General features: G+C 39.0%; 1 protein-coding gene across 1 annotated transcript in view; it reads right to left on the bottom strand.

Moving 5' to 3' along the window:
* The window catches only part of Plppr1 (phospholipid phosphatase related 1), a 235,723-nt gene that overhangs the window by 102,271 nt on the left and 114,286 nt on the right, over nt 1-19,166 (bottom strand). Inside the window, exon 2 of the mRNA XM_048420381.3 lies at nt 2,911-3,018. Within this exon, the coding sequence (XP_048276338.1) occupies nt 2,911-2,973 (63 nt within the window). The 5' untranslated portion in view covers nt 2,974-3,018. The remainder of the gene's footprint in view (nt 1-2,910; nt 3,019-19,166) is intronic.

Here is a 19,166-nt window from a genome sequence, read left to right on the forward strand (position 1 = left end):
AAAATGGGCTCACTGATGGGCCAGTGGCAGGCCCGTGATGAGAGTAACCACCTGGTCTCTGATTGGATGTGAGGCTCACCCCACAGGAGAGAATTCACTACAAACCCAGTAAAAATCCTGTGGCTGAATAGACAGGACTTACTACTGTTGTTTAGCTAAATTAACACAGCACTAAACTACCTTCCAAATATTTATTTTTATAAACATAGGCAAATGCTATCCTCAGCTTTAATCAGAGGAATTGCTCTTTGCCTTAAATAGCAATGTAATCTTTAAAATGTTTGTGAATGTCATTTTTTTTAATACTGGAAGAAAAGATATTCTGTTGTGTCTGATGTGTTTAGGATGTCCTTTATGGAGCTAATTAAAACACGAAACCTGAACACACACACAAAATGCAATGTTACAACAGAGAAGGAAAAGTTAGCTTCTCTCCAGGATGAGCCAGTTGTTTAATACAATGTGGTCAGCCTGAAACAATTCATACACAAACAAAAACAGACTCATCAAGTTGTGTTTATATATTTGCACACACATGTACATGTGTGTAGCACTAATAATTGTGGCAGAAGAGGCTATCGGTTTGATAAGAAGGGCCTGGAAGGAGTTGAACAGAGGGGCTAGATGTACGAAAGGGAACTGTATTTTAATTAACATTGTATTAAAAATAAAAGGTACACATGAATCATATTCCATGTTGTAGGGCTTTGGCCATACCTGTAGCATTTTATTTTCCTTGGAGTGAAAAAACAAAAACAACAGCAAAAAGTCAAAAGAAAATTGATGCAAATATGGCAAAATTGTAAGATTTATTTTATTGTGTTTAATGTCTTTCTTAATTAAAAAACAATATTCACGGATGCAATTGACATTTTAGTTATTTGGGGCTATATCTTCTAATACTCTTGCTGCATTGCTTGGAAGAAACACGGGAAAATTATCCATTTTCTATGAATGAAATCGATGAGAACCATGGAGTCACCTTCAGGTTCACTTTCTTTATCTTACTTTTCAACTAAGTTCTGTTTCAGCCTAATCTGAAGAGACATTAGTGATGTATCTTAAACTCCATTGCAAAATAAGATTTACAGTACAGCAAGAAAAAGAATCAACTGTCTCTCCGCTCCCAGGTTTCCAAACTCAGATTTATGTCAGCATCAAAGTGAGCTACAGAAGGGTGATTAATCTCTCTAGCTTTGCTTCACCAGCCAAGCTCATTACACATTACACATTAGAGAGCTAAAAGCTGTCGGAAAGAACAGTTTCCAGAAACAAGTTATTCTTTACTTTGAGGCTTGGTTCCTGTTTGTTTGGGGGGAGGGTGCCTAAAATAGAAGTGTTCTGGGAGGATAAAGATGATGGCTGATGGATTAGTCCCTAGCATTCTCTAGAATACTATACATTTTATTTTTCTTATAACAACAAAAGGAAATGACACTCTCTTTACATTTTCTACATAAGCAGTAAGAAAAAAGCATCCCTCCCTCCATTACAACTTCAACAAGAAGAGGTGGAGCCCACAATTCACATACCGTGTTGTTCCTATCTAACTGGTCTCCATGACATTGTGAAGCAAGTCGAAGGCAGCATGCGCGTGTTATAGAAATGAGTTCTTTGTTTATGCTTCCAGAATTTTAGCTTAATTTATTCTCTATGCACTTTGACGTTCTCTCCTATTCCACCAGATCCTGCAATTCAAGCAAGCTGTTTCACAAATATCAGCCAGAGTGAACTGCTGGGTAATACTAAACTGGCCCTAAATGATCACCAGATGAAACTCATAGATCAGAATAGCTTTAAACTTAAAAGATCACTATGATACTATGAGTCATAGGCTGCATATGTTACTAGGTAGGTGTGGGCATATATGTTCATAATGGTATTTGCAAGGCTAAAGCAGGTGGATTGTCATGAGGTCAAGGCAGTCTGGACCAAAAAGGGAGATTCTGTGTCCAAAACAAAACAAAGACAAACTGAAGTTAAACCCCCTCACAATTACTGAAAGTCTGTATTTGCTATGATAGGTAGTAGTTTGGGCTAAGTACCTATTTTCACAGATAATAAATACATCAACATGCATAATTCCCAGTCAATCAAAAAGATGCTACAGCCAAGCCTTGGAATGGTACACACATTATCCAGACTGGATGCTCAAGTACTTTTCAGCTTCCTACAGTTCATATTTAAAGCCTTATATGTATGATAAAATAATTCCTTAGATAACTTATCTCAAAAAGACCAAAATATTAATATGGTTGGAAAAATCAACATTTTACTCTCCGATAACTTAGGGAACAGAGTTTTGGCCATAAGATCCCCAATTTCCTAAATGACAATATCTTTGTCTTTTCCACAGCAAATACTTCATTGAGGAAACAACTATGAGGAAGGATGTTGGAAGCTGGCAAAACAGATGCCTGAGCAATAGTGGAGCAACTCACAGAGATGCACGATAGAAGGACAAACTCATCATACAAGTTTCCTGACATCATAGGGGCAAATGCCTAGTGCAAATGGTCAGTTCTATTTTTCTCACCCATGAACTTCAAAGAGAAAAAACACAGTCTAGGGTAAACTGCCTGCCTTACTGAGTTTCTGGAAAAGGATATTGATTTTTTTTTAAAGGAGAATTTAATTAAAGTGCTGCATTCAGTTTCATAGCTAATATATTCACAGGATCATTGGAAATAAACAGAATAACAAAGAATAAACTGTGTCCCAAAGACAGCTTCAAAACCTGCTTAATTGCAGTTTCTTATTTAATCAATATAGTTTTAAAATTATTAATTTTCTATTTGTACCATCCAACTTTGACCCAATCTTGAGATTAAATAATTTCATAAAAGAATACATGTCTTCAGCATGAAATTTGCTATTATAAGTTGTTCATAGCTTAAAGCATGTACTTACCTCAACAAATATAAAACATGGGATGATGGAGTAACTGCGTTGCGTGTGGTTGCCTACAGCCATTTCTCAAACCATGTAGTGAGACTGTACTGTCTGAAACTGTCCAGGCTGAAACGGAGAGAGATTGCAAGATGTGAGAACCACATGTTGAGAAGTCCCTTAGGTATGAACATAAAAACGCCAGCTACCCTCTAGATGGGCAGGCTGAGTACAAACAAGGTAAAAATATTGATCTACAATACAACTGAGTTAGACTAGTAACAAATGTATACCAGGTATGAACAGTCACTGAGGGAAACTGACCACAAAAGGAACTTCTTACACAACTAGCTATTCTTACATGGACACTGCAACTGTGTCTTAACCTGTGTCATAAAACAGTTTCTAGTATAAAACACTTCTTATTGTCGTCCTGCCAGGAATTCTCTACCTGTCTCTAATTCTGGTTTCCAATCTTGTTTGCCTCTGCCCTTTTCTCTGCCCTTGGGGCCAACATCTACTACCAACACCAATATTTCCCTTCTTTCCTGAATTGTGATTATTTGCCCTTGCTCTAGTGTCTACACAGCCATCAACAACTTTGGGCTAACACATCACCGACTTATCTTTCTGTGTGCCCCCTGACCTGTGTGTTTGACCCCAACATGAAACATTAAAGCAATAATCTATTCCCCACACTTACAGGAATCGTGTAGCGAGACAATAGCAGATTACTCCTGAATATTTTATTAGGTCGTCTCTGTCTTGCCCACAACTGAAAATATTCTATTAGGGACGTAGGTTAATTTGGGTTTTTCTTAATAAGAGGAATGAAGTTGAGATTTTAGATTTTTATGAGACTTTTCAGAAAAAAGAAAAAAAACACACAACATGCTTTATTCTCTGTCTGAAATAAAGCAACACATAGGCCATGGATGACCTTACCAGCTACTCATTGCTTTTCCCATTTTCTGCTTCTGTGTCATTATGACCAACAGTTGTTGGAGACTTCAATGTGAAGAGTTACATGGGAACATCAGGGCTACTCGAATAACCAACCACACCTACTAACATCTTTATTTGGCTAATTACTCTTTATTAAGTTCTCCCATACCTTACCTGTCTGCAAAGTAAAACTTTAGCTTTTCTTCTCATTTTAAGATGCCATATTTCTAATTGTAAATTAAATTTTTCTTTGATCAAATATAATTTATATTCTTTGTAATCTCTATTCACCAGAATATACAGTTTTAAGTCTTGGGCAACTTTTAAATTTTAAAATGCAATGAAATAACATCCACAATTTATCTATTACTTTATTTATCATTCAAATTTGGGAATTAGGAATAACTAATATTGTATTTATTAAGAAAGAGATACACATATGTTTTACACATTAGTCAGGTCTTGTTTTGTTCAATTTTATCTTCTTCAAATATATTAAGATTTAATCATCATTCTTTATAATTCAAATGTAACTTCCTGTTAGTATCGACTAAGTAAAATGAAATATATATACAAAAAAATAAAACCTGTTCATGTTTGAGTAATAAGAGTTACCAGGAAAAACAAAGGTATGAGATAGATAGTATTTTAAATGATTTTTACATAGAATTAATAAATAACAACAAAATGGAAAACTGAGGTACTGTCTTCCAATGTAATCATACTCTTTTACATTTGTATCATGAGTATATCAATATTTCTACACATCCTGAACACAACATTTTTATGGTCTACCTTTTTAATTATAGCCATTCAAGTATGTATGAAATAATATCTCACTGTGGTTCTAAACTTGCATTTTTTCTGATAACAAATAAATTATCATATTTCTATATGTGTACCAGGCATTATTACATTTCTTTTTATGAAATGTCTATTCAAAAATGGCAGCTTTTGTGATTGGCTTGTTCACTGTATTATTTTTAAGTACAATTTCTCTTTATGTATTCTGTACACATGTCATTTATCAAATATATGTTTCATAATTATTTTCTTCCAGATTCTTGCTTGCCTTTCATTTTCTAATGATATATTTTATATGCACATTTTACCAATATAACAATTTTAATTAGAGAGTTTAATTTCAAAGGCCATTAAATACAGAAATTTATTACCCTATTATACTCATCCAGATTTTCAGCTGCATCTTTAACATTTAAAAGATATAAATCACTGTTGCGATAAAATAAGTATTAGGAATTTTTAGACAACTTATCTGAAGTATAGTGAATGTAGATAGCAAAGAAAACAAAAAAAATAGTGCACGGTTTTGAAAGAGCAGCTTCCTGGGCTGTGCTGCCAGAACGAACTCTGACTCTTTCAGGAGGTCTGGCTACAGAGCACTTAAATGGTGTTTGTGAGCAGAGAGCTACAACTTGTTTAAAGGCAACATAGACCTGATGTGACCCAACCCTGAATCTGGGGCAATGAATGAACCTCAAACATATTGGACTGGGCAGAGCCAAAAGGCAAAGCAGCTTTGTTGGCCTTAGCCACACCCACTTAACATAAAATAAAATAAAATAAAATAAAATAAATAAAATAAAACAATGCTTCTGGTCAGAAAATAATTAGAGATACATAATAAAGATAGACTCAGATTTTAAAAAAGACCTCTAAAAGGGTCACAGAAAAAGTAATAGTAATAAAGAAAAACAAGCCACATCAAAATAGAATATACAGAGAGTCTGGATTATGTATATTATTATTCTTTCTTTGAATTTTTTTGACTCCAGAGAGACATTTGATTCTGGGGACTGCTAAGATAAACCAACATATATGTTTTAAAGGTTTCTTGACTTCAAAGTTTGAGTCTAAGGATATGTTACTTTGGAAAAGAGGTTCTTCTTTTGCTTCCACAGAAGATGAGAACCTGTGGAATCTTGCTGCGGGAGCTCCTTCTGCTCCTTCAGCCAATAGCCTTTAAGATACCAGCCCACTTGGGTGTGGTCTCTTTTGCTCTAAAAAGCAGCAGAAGCCATGCACTTGCTTTCTTGCTTTTGGCTCCGATTCTGGCTACTAGACTCCTTTCCTGGTGGTGCAGAGGGCTGTTGTCTAGGACAGTGACCTGTAAGTTTTTTCGTTAAATATATAACCCTTTTATTAATCATAAATCCAAACTGGTGTGGGATTGTTTTGTGACTTATGCCTTCAGAATCTTTCCAGACTATGGATGCTGTCACAAGACTCTTCTCATGTACTTGCCGCTCATTATGTAAAGACTCCCACTACCTCAAGGCTACAAACTCAAGATTGAGTACTTCCATATCAAATTAAAACATAATAGAAAAGGAGGAGAATTAATATTCACAAGCTGTACCCTACCTTGTTAACTAGCTCAGATGAAGCATTTCATCTCTAGGTATGTATTGCTATATTACAAGTCATATTTCAATGGAATCTCAATTCAGTGTCCTTGGATGTGTTTCCCACTGGAATTTTCTTATGATTTCCTCTTATTCATGGGAAGTATACCAATTTGTTGTAACCTTGAGACAAATGAAACCAACTAAAGATGATCAAGTACCCATGTTTGTAATACTGAAAATAGATGAAGACATTCTTGGAGATAGTAAGATGAAAATAAATACCTTTATTTACAAACTGTTTGAAATTAAATCTGTTGACCAGTCTAGAAAACTCCTGGGAACAAAAATAGTCTTGGAAATGAGTGTCCATAACTTAGCAACTTTTGTGTCCAACCTTGATGTGAGTTAAATTGTTCTTAGTAGTCCTGTATCTCCAAATATGACCTTCTTCTTTGTATATAACATACACTAATCAATTTCTTTTAAGATGGCCTTTATAGTTCTTTTCAAAATGCCAACAAGAAAACTACCAGAAGTGTTGCTATTCTGAGTAAACCCGACAATCTCTACTTTTAACCCACATTGAGTTAGAAAAGTATTCCCCAGTCCTATCATTGCTGACTGTCTTCTAGAAAGCTGTGAGGGGTCATCCTGAGCATTTCTGGGTGCTTAACCCTATGTACGGTCTCTGACCACAAGATGCCAATGAAGACAGACATCCTCTTATCCCAGGTATGATGATCAAAACTCTTCCCAGATATTGCCAGATATTGGGACATTATTTTCAGTGTATGACAACAAAATCTAGGGCCCACGTCACATCAATAACACATTTTCTGATGTATTACAGTATTTAGCATGGTGTTTCTAGAAGCTTCTCAAATTTAGCTTAAAACTAAAATCAAAGGGAGGTTTTGACTAGTACTGTAGTGGGGAGGGATCGAGAGCTTGTTTTCCTATGACATCAAGTACAGGGATGGGGCCATTCCTGTGGAAGAATCTTACTTTAGGAGCTGTTTTGCCTGTTTGGAATAAAGACTATAATTTGGGCCACAGGAAGGAACTTGATTTAATTACTGCCTAACAAAGAGGAAACTAGAACTTGAAAATGTGCCTTACTGGCATATGAGTAAATAGATTCTAGCACTCAAATGCCATATTGGGATGAGTACAAAGCTACTATGATCTACAGTCACAAATATCCTGAGTTTAAAGAGAAATTAAGGGGTTTCTACCCTTTAGGTATTTCAGTCCAAATTCTTAGTCTTTCTTAAAGGGTTCATGAAAATACATTTTAAAAATTTAAAGACAGGAAAAACATCCCCAAACCATTATAAAATATGTAATGAGATGTCCAAAATGTAAAAATTTGGCAACTTCATTAAGTTTGGTGCTTGTTAAAATTTAATTACTATGAAGATGAACTGTAGATGAGATTTTCTTAATTCTAAAAGTTTCCTTTCAAATAAATTATAATCATAAATTAAACTACTGACTCATAAAAACAATTTCAACATTTTTTCATTTTACTTGGCCTCCAAATAAGCATTTACTTTTATACACAGATTCCATATAATAACTTTGTGATCACAGGACCGGGGCTTAAAAAGTAACCATGTAAAACAGTATTAAGGACCTTAAAATATCCTTGGAGGCATTTCGTTTCCACCAATGTCAAAGAATCTGGAACCCAGGTAACCTCGGGTGCTTGGGGGGTGGGTGGGAGGGTTGTTGGAAGGAGAGAGGGTTAGAGAGAAGGGAGTAGGGGAGGAATGGGGAAAGCTCAGTGGACTGGGATGGCGGGGAGGGAGGAAGGATGGAAATGGGATCAGGGGAGAATATATTTCAACTAAGGGAGTCACTTTAGGGTTTACAGGAGACTTGATTCTTACTTCAAACAAACAAGCAAACGAAGAAACAACCACAGACAGTCCTCCCTTCCTCCCGTTTTTCTTCCCTCTCCACACCAATTTTCCTTTTATACTCCCCTGGCTTCTACAGGCACTACAAATTAAACACACGTATCGAAACTCTACGGTCCACATGGGTGAGAACATGTGCCACTTGCCTGTCTCAGTCTGGGTTAACCTCATTCAGTCTAGCATTTCCCAGTTCCAAACATTTTCCTGCAGCTTTAACAATTCCTCGTGGCTTTACACAATAAGATGCTGTTGTGTCAAAGTGCCACATTTTCATGATCCACTCATCAGTTGAGGAACATCTAGGCTACATAAAATTTTCAAAAATTAATGAAACCATGAAGAAAAACACAGGTGAGAAAAAGTGGGGTGATGGCTTTGAAGACATTAATTAGACAAGAGACAAAGAAATGCAGTGATCCAAGAAGATGGAGCAGACAGAGGTGACTTCTGGCTTACTGCCTGGGAAGAGTCACGAGACCCCTGTGTGGTCAGGGGAGCGCGGACATGTGGCTGCTGGTCTTCTAGGTCTGGGTGGGGCTAGAATGTGGGCTCTGCAGGCTGGGCTCCAGAGAGAATGGTGTGTAGAGAGTAGGTGATTCCTTGGGGCTTCAGTGAGATATTGACAAGCATGTGAACTAGGGGGAGCTACTCAAGGCCCAGTGAGAACCGATAGAAAGGATGAGCACAAATGACCCTCAGAATTCATGCACAGACAAGCCTTCTCGCCAAAGTAAGGAGGAAAGCGCCCCAACTCTCCGGCTATCTGTAAGAGTACATACACGGTTACCAGGCGAACTAACCCCACCAGGAAAACGTTTCTCACCCAGAAGCCACAGATGGTGGTGGGTAGAGATCCCACGCAGCATGCATTTTGTTGTTGTTTTTTTTTTCATTTGTCTGATTCACAACAGTAAATATTTATAAAGACTCCTTTGACTTATCAGGTCCTGGCTAACATTTGGGCAACTAACTGCTTTTTCTTGTCCTACCTCCTTGCATGTGTGACAGCAGAACCCATGGCCCAGATCTTCACATCAGCATCTTCTGAATTCTTCTACAATAGTTAGCCTGGTGCTTCTAGAAGCTTCCAAAAGTTAGAGTATTTTAAGATCAAAGTGAGATTGTGGCTAACATTAAACAGGGAGAAATCAGAGCTTATTTCTATACGATGTCAAATCTTAATTGGAGAGAAGAGGGAGGATTGAATAAAAGGTAGAAAATGAGAAGGTAAGAAAATATAACTGGTGAGGGAACAATTTCGTTTTATCCTTCAGTTCCTAGGGTGAGCTATAATCCCCAGATGCAGCGCATCCTGAACATATGGTAAAGATGCATTAACTGCCTGGGTGGCATGAGCTGCCCCTCCCTATTCCGGATCATCTCTATTCAGTTCATGATCTCCAACCAAGATCACCGTCTGCATTTAATTCCCCAAAGCCGGAAAAATCCAGTCGTGTTTTTAAAACAACAAAGCCATTAAGGAATGGGAACAAATGAAATGAAATTGTAGGTGAATATAAAATAGATTTTATCAATTGGTCGTGTGGGATTTCGGAATGCACTACTTAGTCTCCTAAGAGAAACACTTTGCTCAGTTTTAGAGATGGTTTTCAAAGCTTGGTGAGCATTGCAGTGTGCAGACTCACGTACAAAGGGAGGCGACAACGACATTCTTCTGTGTTTTCTTTGCTGTCTCTCACAGCTCGATCCACCGCCCACCCCTTGAAGTAGCTCAAATCAAGGCAGAAAGAGAAACAAAAGAATGTTTGTTTCTCATAACTTAGAGAAACTGAATTGGATCATCTCTTCAGAAAGTAACTAGATTCAGAGTCCTGTGAGGTTTCCAGGGTCCTCACAGGCTTTTTCCGTGACTTTGCAGACCAAGGAAAAATTCTAGGGTCCTTCTAGATACTGTCGTTTCTTGGTGTATTCAGTGGGACCAGTTTTCAGCCTTGTCCCTATTGCTTAAATATGAATCATTTTATACTACCTCAGTCTCTCTAAAACTGGATTACATTTTAGTGAGTAGAACTCAGCTGTTCTATTTACCTCATTGAATCCTTTGGACTCGCCAGCGTGTCTGGTTCATCTTTTTGTCCTACGTCCTAATAGATATTAGATGATCTGCAAGGTAACCATTGTCCCTTGCAAACAGATTATTTATTACTATTAATTGGCATGTAGGGTCCACACAGCTAGGAAGGAAGAGAGAGCACAAGGCTGCCCAGGTGGCTGAGAAGAGAACCCAGGTCCACCTTCTGCTTCTCCTCCACTACTGTTAAGCAGAAAAACAAGCCTCAGACAGAGGGGTAGGGCTTCTCATTTCTTTTTTAAGTTACCGATTTTGTTTATCTGTAACTATCCATTAGGCAGAACATAGAAATGAGCAAAGAGGTTTGCTTAATTATAAAGCGGTGAGTTCACATTTCCTTCAATCAAACTAGATGCTGGGAGGAAATGAGGTTTGATGCTCCGCTAAACTGAAACCCTGAAGCTCTAGAGCCAGGGATGTGGGGACCACACACACGCAACCCCTTGCCCACACACTCCTGGAAGAACTGAGACCTTGGGAAAGTCTCAGGAGAAGTAGTGCTTAGCAGAGCACAGAGAGAAAAGAGGCAGAGAACATGTTGCCACTGGCCTTGGCTGAAAAGCACTGAATCTGATTCTAAAGTATGCTAAAGTTATTTCACCTCTTTCCCTGGCTATAAAACTTCAAATACGAAAATCTCATTGTAGTTATCAGTAACAAGATGTATAACTAAATCCTACAATGTTATCATTATAAGCTATATTGTAAAATGACTATCGTAAGGTAAAAGAATTAATATGTGGTCGTCTCTTACACTCTTCACAAAAAAACTGTCCACCGGGAAACTTAAACATGAACTTGCATTACATTAAAGTCTATTCTAAATAGACCATGCCATGCTAAGGTTCTGGGGCACCTCACTTGCCATCTAATTAAATCTAACCTTCTTATCAGGACCCTGAAGATGCTTTGGGAAATCTCTGGGCTTTTTTATTTGTTGTTCTTCCAAATATGGACACATTTATAAAACAAAAAAAAATACAAAAAAAGCCCTCTTTTCTCTGTTTTTCCTTATTAACTGACTCTTTACGTGGTCTCAGAAGTGGCCAAGCTTAGTTTATTAAAACTGCCAGAGCCCAGACAGAGTCTGACACTAAAATCTCCCCCCAATAATGTCTAGAGCTACACTGGTTATCAAAGATACAAGAATTATTGAGTATTTAAAGGTAAACTTATCATAAGATAAGTTTGGGGTGAGAAATTTCTGAAACAATCTAAAGATGCTGTGTAAAGAGAGATTTTTTTTTTTTTTGGATGCTGCAGTTTCAGAACGGTAGACAACCCTTTATGTTCTTGCCTGCAGGGCTGTACATTACAAACTGTTGTCAGCAGTGGGGAGGCTGTGATACTGTTTTTCTGTCAAGCAAGGCTGAGTTTTCCAATTTAAAGCTAAGCTGCCTAGGAGCCAAGCTGTTTGTTTTTTAGAAGGAAATACAGGAAGTAAAAGTTTGTGTATGCCCAAGTACATCAGGAGGGTGAGATCATGAGACGCTGCATCCCCTGAGATGAGACACCGAGTCTATCCAGCATACCCTGGGGAACAGAGTGGCTATGTGTCGGTGAGATACTCTGCCACCCCCAGGAAGTCACTGCCAGTGCCCCTGAGCCGTCATGACAGGGCGATTCATCAGCCCTGTTAGACCCAGTCGAGATCTGACAAGGACCAGGAAACAGAAGCCAGGGGAATCCCTTTTGCCACAGGGAGTCTGGGACGGTTCCAACAAAACTCTGGGGTGAGGCGTGGTTTCTCCACATTGGTGCATAATCACTGTGTATTCTGCCACTGGGCCAGCCTGAGAATTTCGAAAGAGCATAACAAATGGAATTTTGCTTATTAATCTCCTTGACAAACACTGATCACCGGACATTCCATGCCCAGATTCCATGGATATAGCCTTGCATCTTTAAGTTTTACACTTAACGGTTTGACATTTTTTGTGTTGATTTTATCTAGTATAGAGGTGTGCTGAGAAGTCTTTTTGATACTGCAAGCTGTTACTCTTACCCAGCATCCCAGTCCTTCTGCCCCCCCATCACCTCCCCCTTCCTATCTATGCTATTCATCAGTTGACATGTTATACAGTGTATTGGGTATATTTATTGTCTTTCTCCCTGCCTATTTTGCTCAGCAGTTATACTCACTCCAAACAGTGCTTGAAAGGATGAAATTAAACTCATAATTACAAATGAGTGCCAGACAATACCTCTTTCAGACTGTAATGGGGTATAATTTGACAAGAAAGTCTCATTGAAAGGGTGATCTTTGGATGCAAAGGAATTAGGGGTAGAGAACGAAATGTAGTAGTTGTTAGAAGTTCATGAATGAGCTAATACAGGACAGTATGGCTGTAATACAGAGAGCATAGGCAATGGGAACCTAAGAAAAGAAGCAAGGGGTATATATGCCCAAATTATACCGGGCTAACACCATGCTCTGAAGTTTGAAATTAGTTCTAAGAAAGGCAGTGACTTATAGAAACAATTAAGGAAGAAACTCCCACCACCTGATTTGCTTTGGAAGATGGCACAGGTGGCAGAGGGTGGGCTTAGGAGAGGAAGATCGGAATTTGCGGCTTTCTGCGTCTATTCCCGCTAAACTACCTACAGCCTTCACCTAGATCTGCCTTGTGAATCCCAGGAATTTATTTGAGACTTTCACCCCATTCAGAATCAGACACTGTGCTAAAAAGGGTTGTCTTGAAATCACTACACAAGCCCTGCCACCCATGGGAATGTATGTATGCAGAGGGTGCATGTGATTATACAAGTGTGTGTACATGGCTGTGCTTGCATATAGAGGTCAGAGGTCAAGTCTGGGTGTTACTCATCAGATGCTGTCCACGTTAGTCTTTGAGGCAGCGCCTTACAGGCACCAGGAACTCAGCAAGTAGGCTAAGCCCGCCTGTCCTGTGGATCTGCTTGTCTTCTGCTCCCCGGCACAAGGATCACAAGTGGATGTCACCTTGCTAGCTTCTTTAATGTAGGGTTTTCAGGGTTAAACTCAACTCCTCATTCTTGCCAAGCAAGCGCTTTACCAACCCAGCTATCTCCACAGACTCCAGAACACTCGCTTTTGAAAAAAGAAAGAAGTAGTGTGCCTGTGCCTGGTGTGATGGCTCAGCTGGTGAAGTTACTAGCCGACAAACCTGAAGAAAATCCCCGGACCCAGAAAATAGAAGGAAAGAACAAATTCTCAAAGCTTGTTTTCTATGCCACTCATGAAGTGGCGTGTGTATGTGCACACACATATACAAACACACAAGCACACACACAATAAATAAATGAATAAATAAATAAATAAATAATAAAAATACTGTATTTACGGAAAAATCGCATACTCCAGTCAAGGAAGCAATCCCCCAGTCTCTCCCCAGCTCTGTAGCAGACTACCTTTTATGACTTCTCCTCACTCTCTGTTCCCATTCCCAGGGAACTAAACAGATCCTGGTGGAAAATTCTATGCAATTAAAGTCCTAAAACTGGAAATAGAGTCAATAAAGAAAACCCAAACCGAGGGAAATTTGAAAATGAAAATTTTAGGGACTTTAACAAGAATCCCAGAGACAAGGCTCATCAACAGAGTACAAGAGAAGGAAGAGAGAATCTCAGTCATTTAAGATACAATAGAAGAAATTGATACCCTGGCCAAAGAAAATGTTACATTTAAAATAAAAAAAACCTGCCCAAACATCCAGGAAATATGGGACACTATGAAAAGACAAGATATATGAATAATAGTAATAGAGGAAAGAGAAGAAATCCAAATCAAAGACATAAAAAATACTTCTAACAAAATCATAGAAGAAAATTATCCTAGCCTAAAGAAGGAGCTGCTTATCCAGATAGAAAAGCATACAGAATACAAAAGAGATTGGACCAAAGAAGGCAACTTGGCATATAATAATCAAAACATTAAATGTAACAGAGCAAAGAAAGAATATTAAAGGCTGAAAGGAAAAGAGACCAATTACCATAAAGGCAGACATACCAGAGAAACACCTTACTTCTCAATGGACACTCTAAAAGCCAGAAGGACCTGGACAGATTCTCTATATGGCCACAGATGCCATTCTAGATTACAATTCCCAGAAAAGCTTTTAATAACAATAGATGGAGAAAATAAGATATTTCATCTTAAAACTAAATTTAAGCATTATCTACCTACAAACCCAGTCCTACAGATAGTGAAAGAAGAGAATTTCAACCTAAAAAGGTCAAATGAGAAGGAACAGGGAAGAGAAGATGGAAGAGAAACTATATGAGAATATATGAGAAAAAAATGTATTTTCAATAAGATGGGAAAAAGTTCTTCATTAAAGCTAACACACACACACACGCACACACACACACACACACACACACACACACACACACACACACGACAATACCAGGCTGTAAACTTACTTACTCCCCCAATGAGTTGACACCCCTAAGTGTATTCAGTGTTACTTTTTACTTTTGCTCTCATTTTTGGCTCCTCTCTCCTTCTGAGTTACAGCTCAACTTGTACTTCTGCCATGAGGGGACCATATTTAATGCCATCATTCCTCATAGGTGTGCTTGCATGCAACAAGTCCTGTCAAAGCCAGTGGCTTGGTGCTAAGGGACAGGCCTCACTGCACCACCAACAGCAGCGTGGGAGGAAGCGACTCATACACTCCATCCAGTCCGTGCTTTGCCTTCTGTGCACTCAGTTTGCCTTGAAATTAGACAGAGATCTCACTTGATTTTCTGCAGGTCCATAAGTCACCTTTCCACCTCTGTTCTAACCTACAAAACTGGTCTAACTTTTAAGTTCTCTGTGCCTCCATTTTCAATGTTGGCTCCGTGAATGGCATGCTGCTGCCTGCTATGCTTGTTGTAACTGCATCTGTGGAAGAGGTGTTGAAAACTGCGACCCCCCCTTTCTCTTTATCACATTAACCTCAGCAGGGCAGAGCAGTGTGGCATCTTGTGGACAGTTGGTAAACTCTGGTTTGGTTAAATCATCATATATACTTGATCGTCAATCAAGAATATTTATATTAAAATAAATTCATTTTACTATCCATCTAATATTTATATCAAATGAATAATAATATATATAAATAATGTATTTATATTAAAAGAATAGAGAATATATTTATATTAAAAGATATATTAAAAGAACACATATGAGATCAAACAAATAACCTTGGGGGTCAACTGTTTTACTGTTTTTTTTGCTAAAATTACTCTAAACAATAAATAAATAAGTCAACTAGTAAATACATACATACATAATACATACATACACAGTTTGAGGTTTACTTTCTCTTTTGATTTTAGAGGGAACACTTGTAAAGGTTTTAAGAGAAAATGATTACATGGATAGTAAAATACATAAAGCCATAAAGCATTCAGTTATTTATATGATGTATAAATTGGGCTCATTAAAAGCAAAGCATGGATGGACCATGCTGCTGTGTGTATATATAAGCTTTGGGATGAAGCAAACACCATTTCCACTATTCCCACCAAGACCTCCTTTGTCTTTGTATGCTGCTGACTTGCATCCTGCAACGAATGACGGACAGTGTCACTCACAGCCTATGCCTCAGCCTCCAGAGCACAACTCAAAAAGCAGGACTTCCTCAGGTAGGTAGCAGGAGCATCAAAGGTATGACATAGTAAGTCATACTATGAACTTTGAAGCTAGGTGACTGTGGACTTGTTCAATGGACTTGAACACCAGTGTAGTCTGACAAGTATAGCCCTGAACCTGGTCACAATATAGAGCACACACCCCTGTGTGTGTCTGTTACTTTGTTGTGAGAGGTCAAATCTAGATGTGTGTGGTGTTCTGCCTACACTAGGTCTTCTGCAAGCCCTGGTGAATAAAACCTCCATTCAGCTCTTGTTTGGTTTTCTCCCATTGTCCTTGGGTGTGTAGAGGTTACAAAGAAGAAACTCTCATACAGTTCTGCTTAGTCGGAAGGAACTGATGTTGGACGACCTTAGCAATACTTATTAAACGTTCTCATTATTCAAGCAGATAAAAAAAATTATCAGTTACTTATCATTGTCTGATTCCTAGGGCACCTAATTTGTTAACATCTGTTTTCTAATGTGAAGAAAGCTTCGCATGAGAATGTAAGGCAATTTCACAATTTTCTCACAGAGAAACCACAGGCAGCCAAGCAAGTGGCAGGATGCAGGATGTCACATGGAGGGAGCTCATTTTTTGAGGCTTGAAGAGAAATTTGGATAATGAGATAAGGAGGGAGCTGAACCAATCAGCAGGAAAAACTTAAAGAACCCTTGTGGGTTCTGCCTGAAGCCCTTAATGAACAAAGTTTTCACAACACCAAGCAAATCCAATTGAGAATATGCCTCCAAGAGCAGGCTGCAGCCAAGCATGCAGGGCATTTTCTTAGTGATTTATGTGGGAGGACTCAGCCCGTTGTGGGTGTGGCTACCCCTGGATTGCTGGTCCTGGGTTCAATAAGAAAACAGGCTAAGCAAGCAATGGGGAGCAAGCCAGTAAGCAGCACCCCTTCATGGCCACTGCTTCAGCTCCTACCTCCACATTCCTAACCTGTCTGAGTTCCTGTCCTGGCTTCCTTCAGTGACGGGCTACAATGTGGAAGTGTAAGTCAAATAAACCACCCCCACCTACAACTTGCTTTTTGGTCTTGGTGTTTCATTACAGCAATAGAAACCCTAAGACTCTATAAGACTTAAAGAGAATGCAGTGTGATTATAGCGAGTCAACAAGTAAATTTCCATATTTATTCAGCTTTGCATTAATGAATTAGTGAAAATTAATAAATTTGCATTGTGCTTATATTCAGATCTATAGAAAGATTTCTCATAATCCAATGCTTTCTTAATATAATACAAACCCAAATGTCTCTTCTCTGGTATCTTGGATATTACCCGTAGTGACCAGCGAAACATGCTAACTCTCATATCTTTACTTGAACACCTGCAGTGAATTGAAGCAACATTGCTGCTTGTCCTATTTACAGTTCTGATATTCAAAAACTCATACTTGTACATCTGACAATGTCACTCCGTTAGGAACCTCGCACTTATATCCCTCGTAGATTAAGGGCAAAAAAGCCATGCAGTTAAAGTAACATTACAAAAAGCAGAGAGGTTTAATTCTGTTCATTGAAGCATTTGTGATCTGGAAGGAAGTTAAGAAATACTCATTTTTCAAGGACAGTCTTAGTCGCCGAAGGAGTCTGGTGTCTTATATCCAGTTGGCCGTTGGACCACAGACAACTGGTCCCACTAATGTGGTTACATTTTTTTTTTAATTTCCTGAACATTTTGAATGTAAACTACTGGCTAGAGTGACTGAGGAAATAAGCAGTTTTCTGAACTGTATTTGCATTTATTTGGAATTCTTTTTCAGCACCATGGTTCTTGGATAAATCTTCATGCGATCTTGATGGATAATTAGATTAGAAGTGTTTGTACAGGAAGCTGATCAGGCTTCTGCTCTCCGTCTCAGAGATCTAAGCTGATTTGTGGTTCATGTACAGCAAGGAATCATTCCAACAGATTGAAAGGGGCACGTTTAACATCTCTCATCTGTTATGTGTACTACATCATGCAATTTGCGGTCCTTATTTCTGGACAAGGGAAGAAAGACTCCAGTGTCATGATAAAATGGATCTCCCATGTCATTTTGATCAAGGAAAAATAAGCAACTGTATCCCCAAAGCAAAGATGACAGAAAGCATAGCCAGGCACCTTGTCCCACCAGCCAGAAAGGCCTTTGCAGAGGGAGGGGTTTCATGTGGCTCCCACTATCACCTTTACAGTGTGGATGTCCAGCCTGCTTTCCTGTGAGAGAAATCAAGGAGTAGAAAGTAACCTACTCTGCTTGTAGCAGTTAATCAAATGCAATTCCCAAAGAGCCATAAAACCAGTTTATAGGAGGAAAGCCAGCTCTGAAATTCTAAAGAGTCACTCCTCTCTGCTCATCCACTTCCAGCAGACTCAGGCTCTGTCCAGGTGTGCCCACTGGGATGCCAATTGCCATCGACGTATCTAACTCCTTACACCCACACCTCTGACTGTCCCTTAAAGTAGTGCCATGGCTGAGTCAAGATGTCCTGAATCCACTTTGTTCTGGCACAGTCAAGTAACAAACAGTAAACTTAGGCCTTTTATGTTTTAGTCTTAAAGGATTCATTCGGCCGCAGAAAATAGGATGCAAAATTGTACAGTTTGGCCCAAAAAGGTTGCTCATTTCACCCTGTTCAGTTCCTATGAATGCATGAATCTTCTCTGTCTCTGTCTTTCTCTGTTTCTCCCCTCCCCTCCCTGCTAAGCCTACTACTCTCCTCTCCTCCCCTCCCTTCCCCTCCCTACTCCCTCTCTTCTCTCCTCTCCTCCCCTTTCCTCTTCTCCCCTCTCTCCTCCTCTCTCCTCTCCTTCCCTCCTTTCCCTTCCCCACTCCCTCTCTTCTCTTCTCTCCTCCCTTCCCTACTGCCCATCCCCTCCCCTCCCTTTCCCTCCTCTCCTCTCCTTTCATCTCATGCTGCTTCATGTTTGCTCACAGAAGTGGCTGTTTTACCCTTGTCTTTCTGGACTCTGTGCTCTTTTGCACCATGCAGCCTGGTGCTGCACCTCAGTCCTTCCCAATCTGCTCTCATTTAGTATTTCTCCTCGCTCCACAATCCACCATACCCTCATAGAAGCCTGAAAACTTACAATGATGCATTGCTGAGTTTAAGAGGCCCAGCGGAACTATGGAGTTTATAACGCCAGTAGCAATTTCCCGTCCTACCTCAGCCTAGTTTCTTGCTCCACTCCAGATAATTATTGCTGAAATATTTTCACTGTTGCCTCTGCTAAAAGTAATTAGATTCACACATGAAAGCCAAGAAATGTGGTTAGTATCTTTATACAAAGAAAAAAAAGTCATTTAATCCCAAAATAAAAAAAAGAAAGCTCCAAAGAAGCCATATTGAC

The sequence above is a fragment of the Myodes glareolus genome, chromosome 16, assembly GCF_982192425.1.
Source record: "Myodes glareolus chromosome 16, mMyoGla1.1, whole genome shotgun sequence".
Taxonomy (NCBI): Eukaryota; Metazoa; Chordata; class Mammalia; order Rodentia; family Cricetidae; genus Myodes; species Myodes glareolus.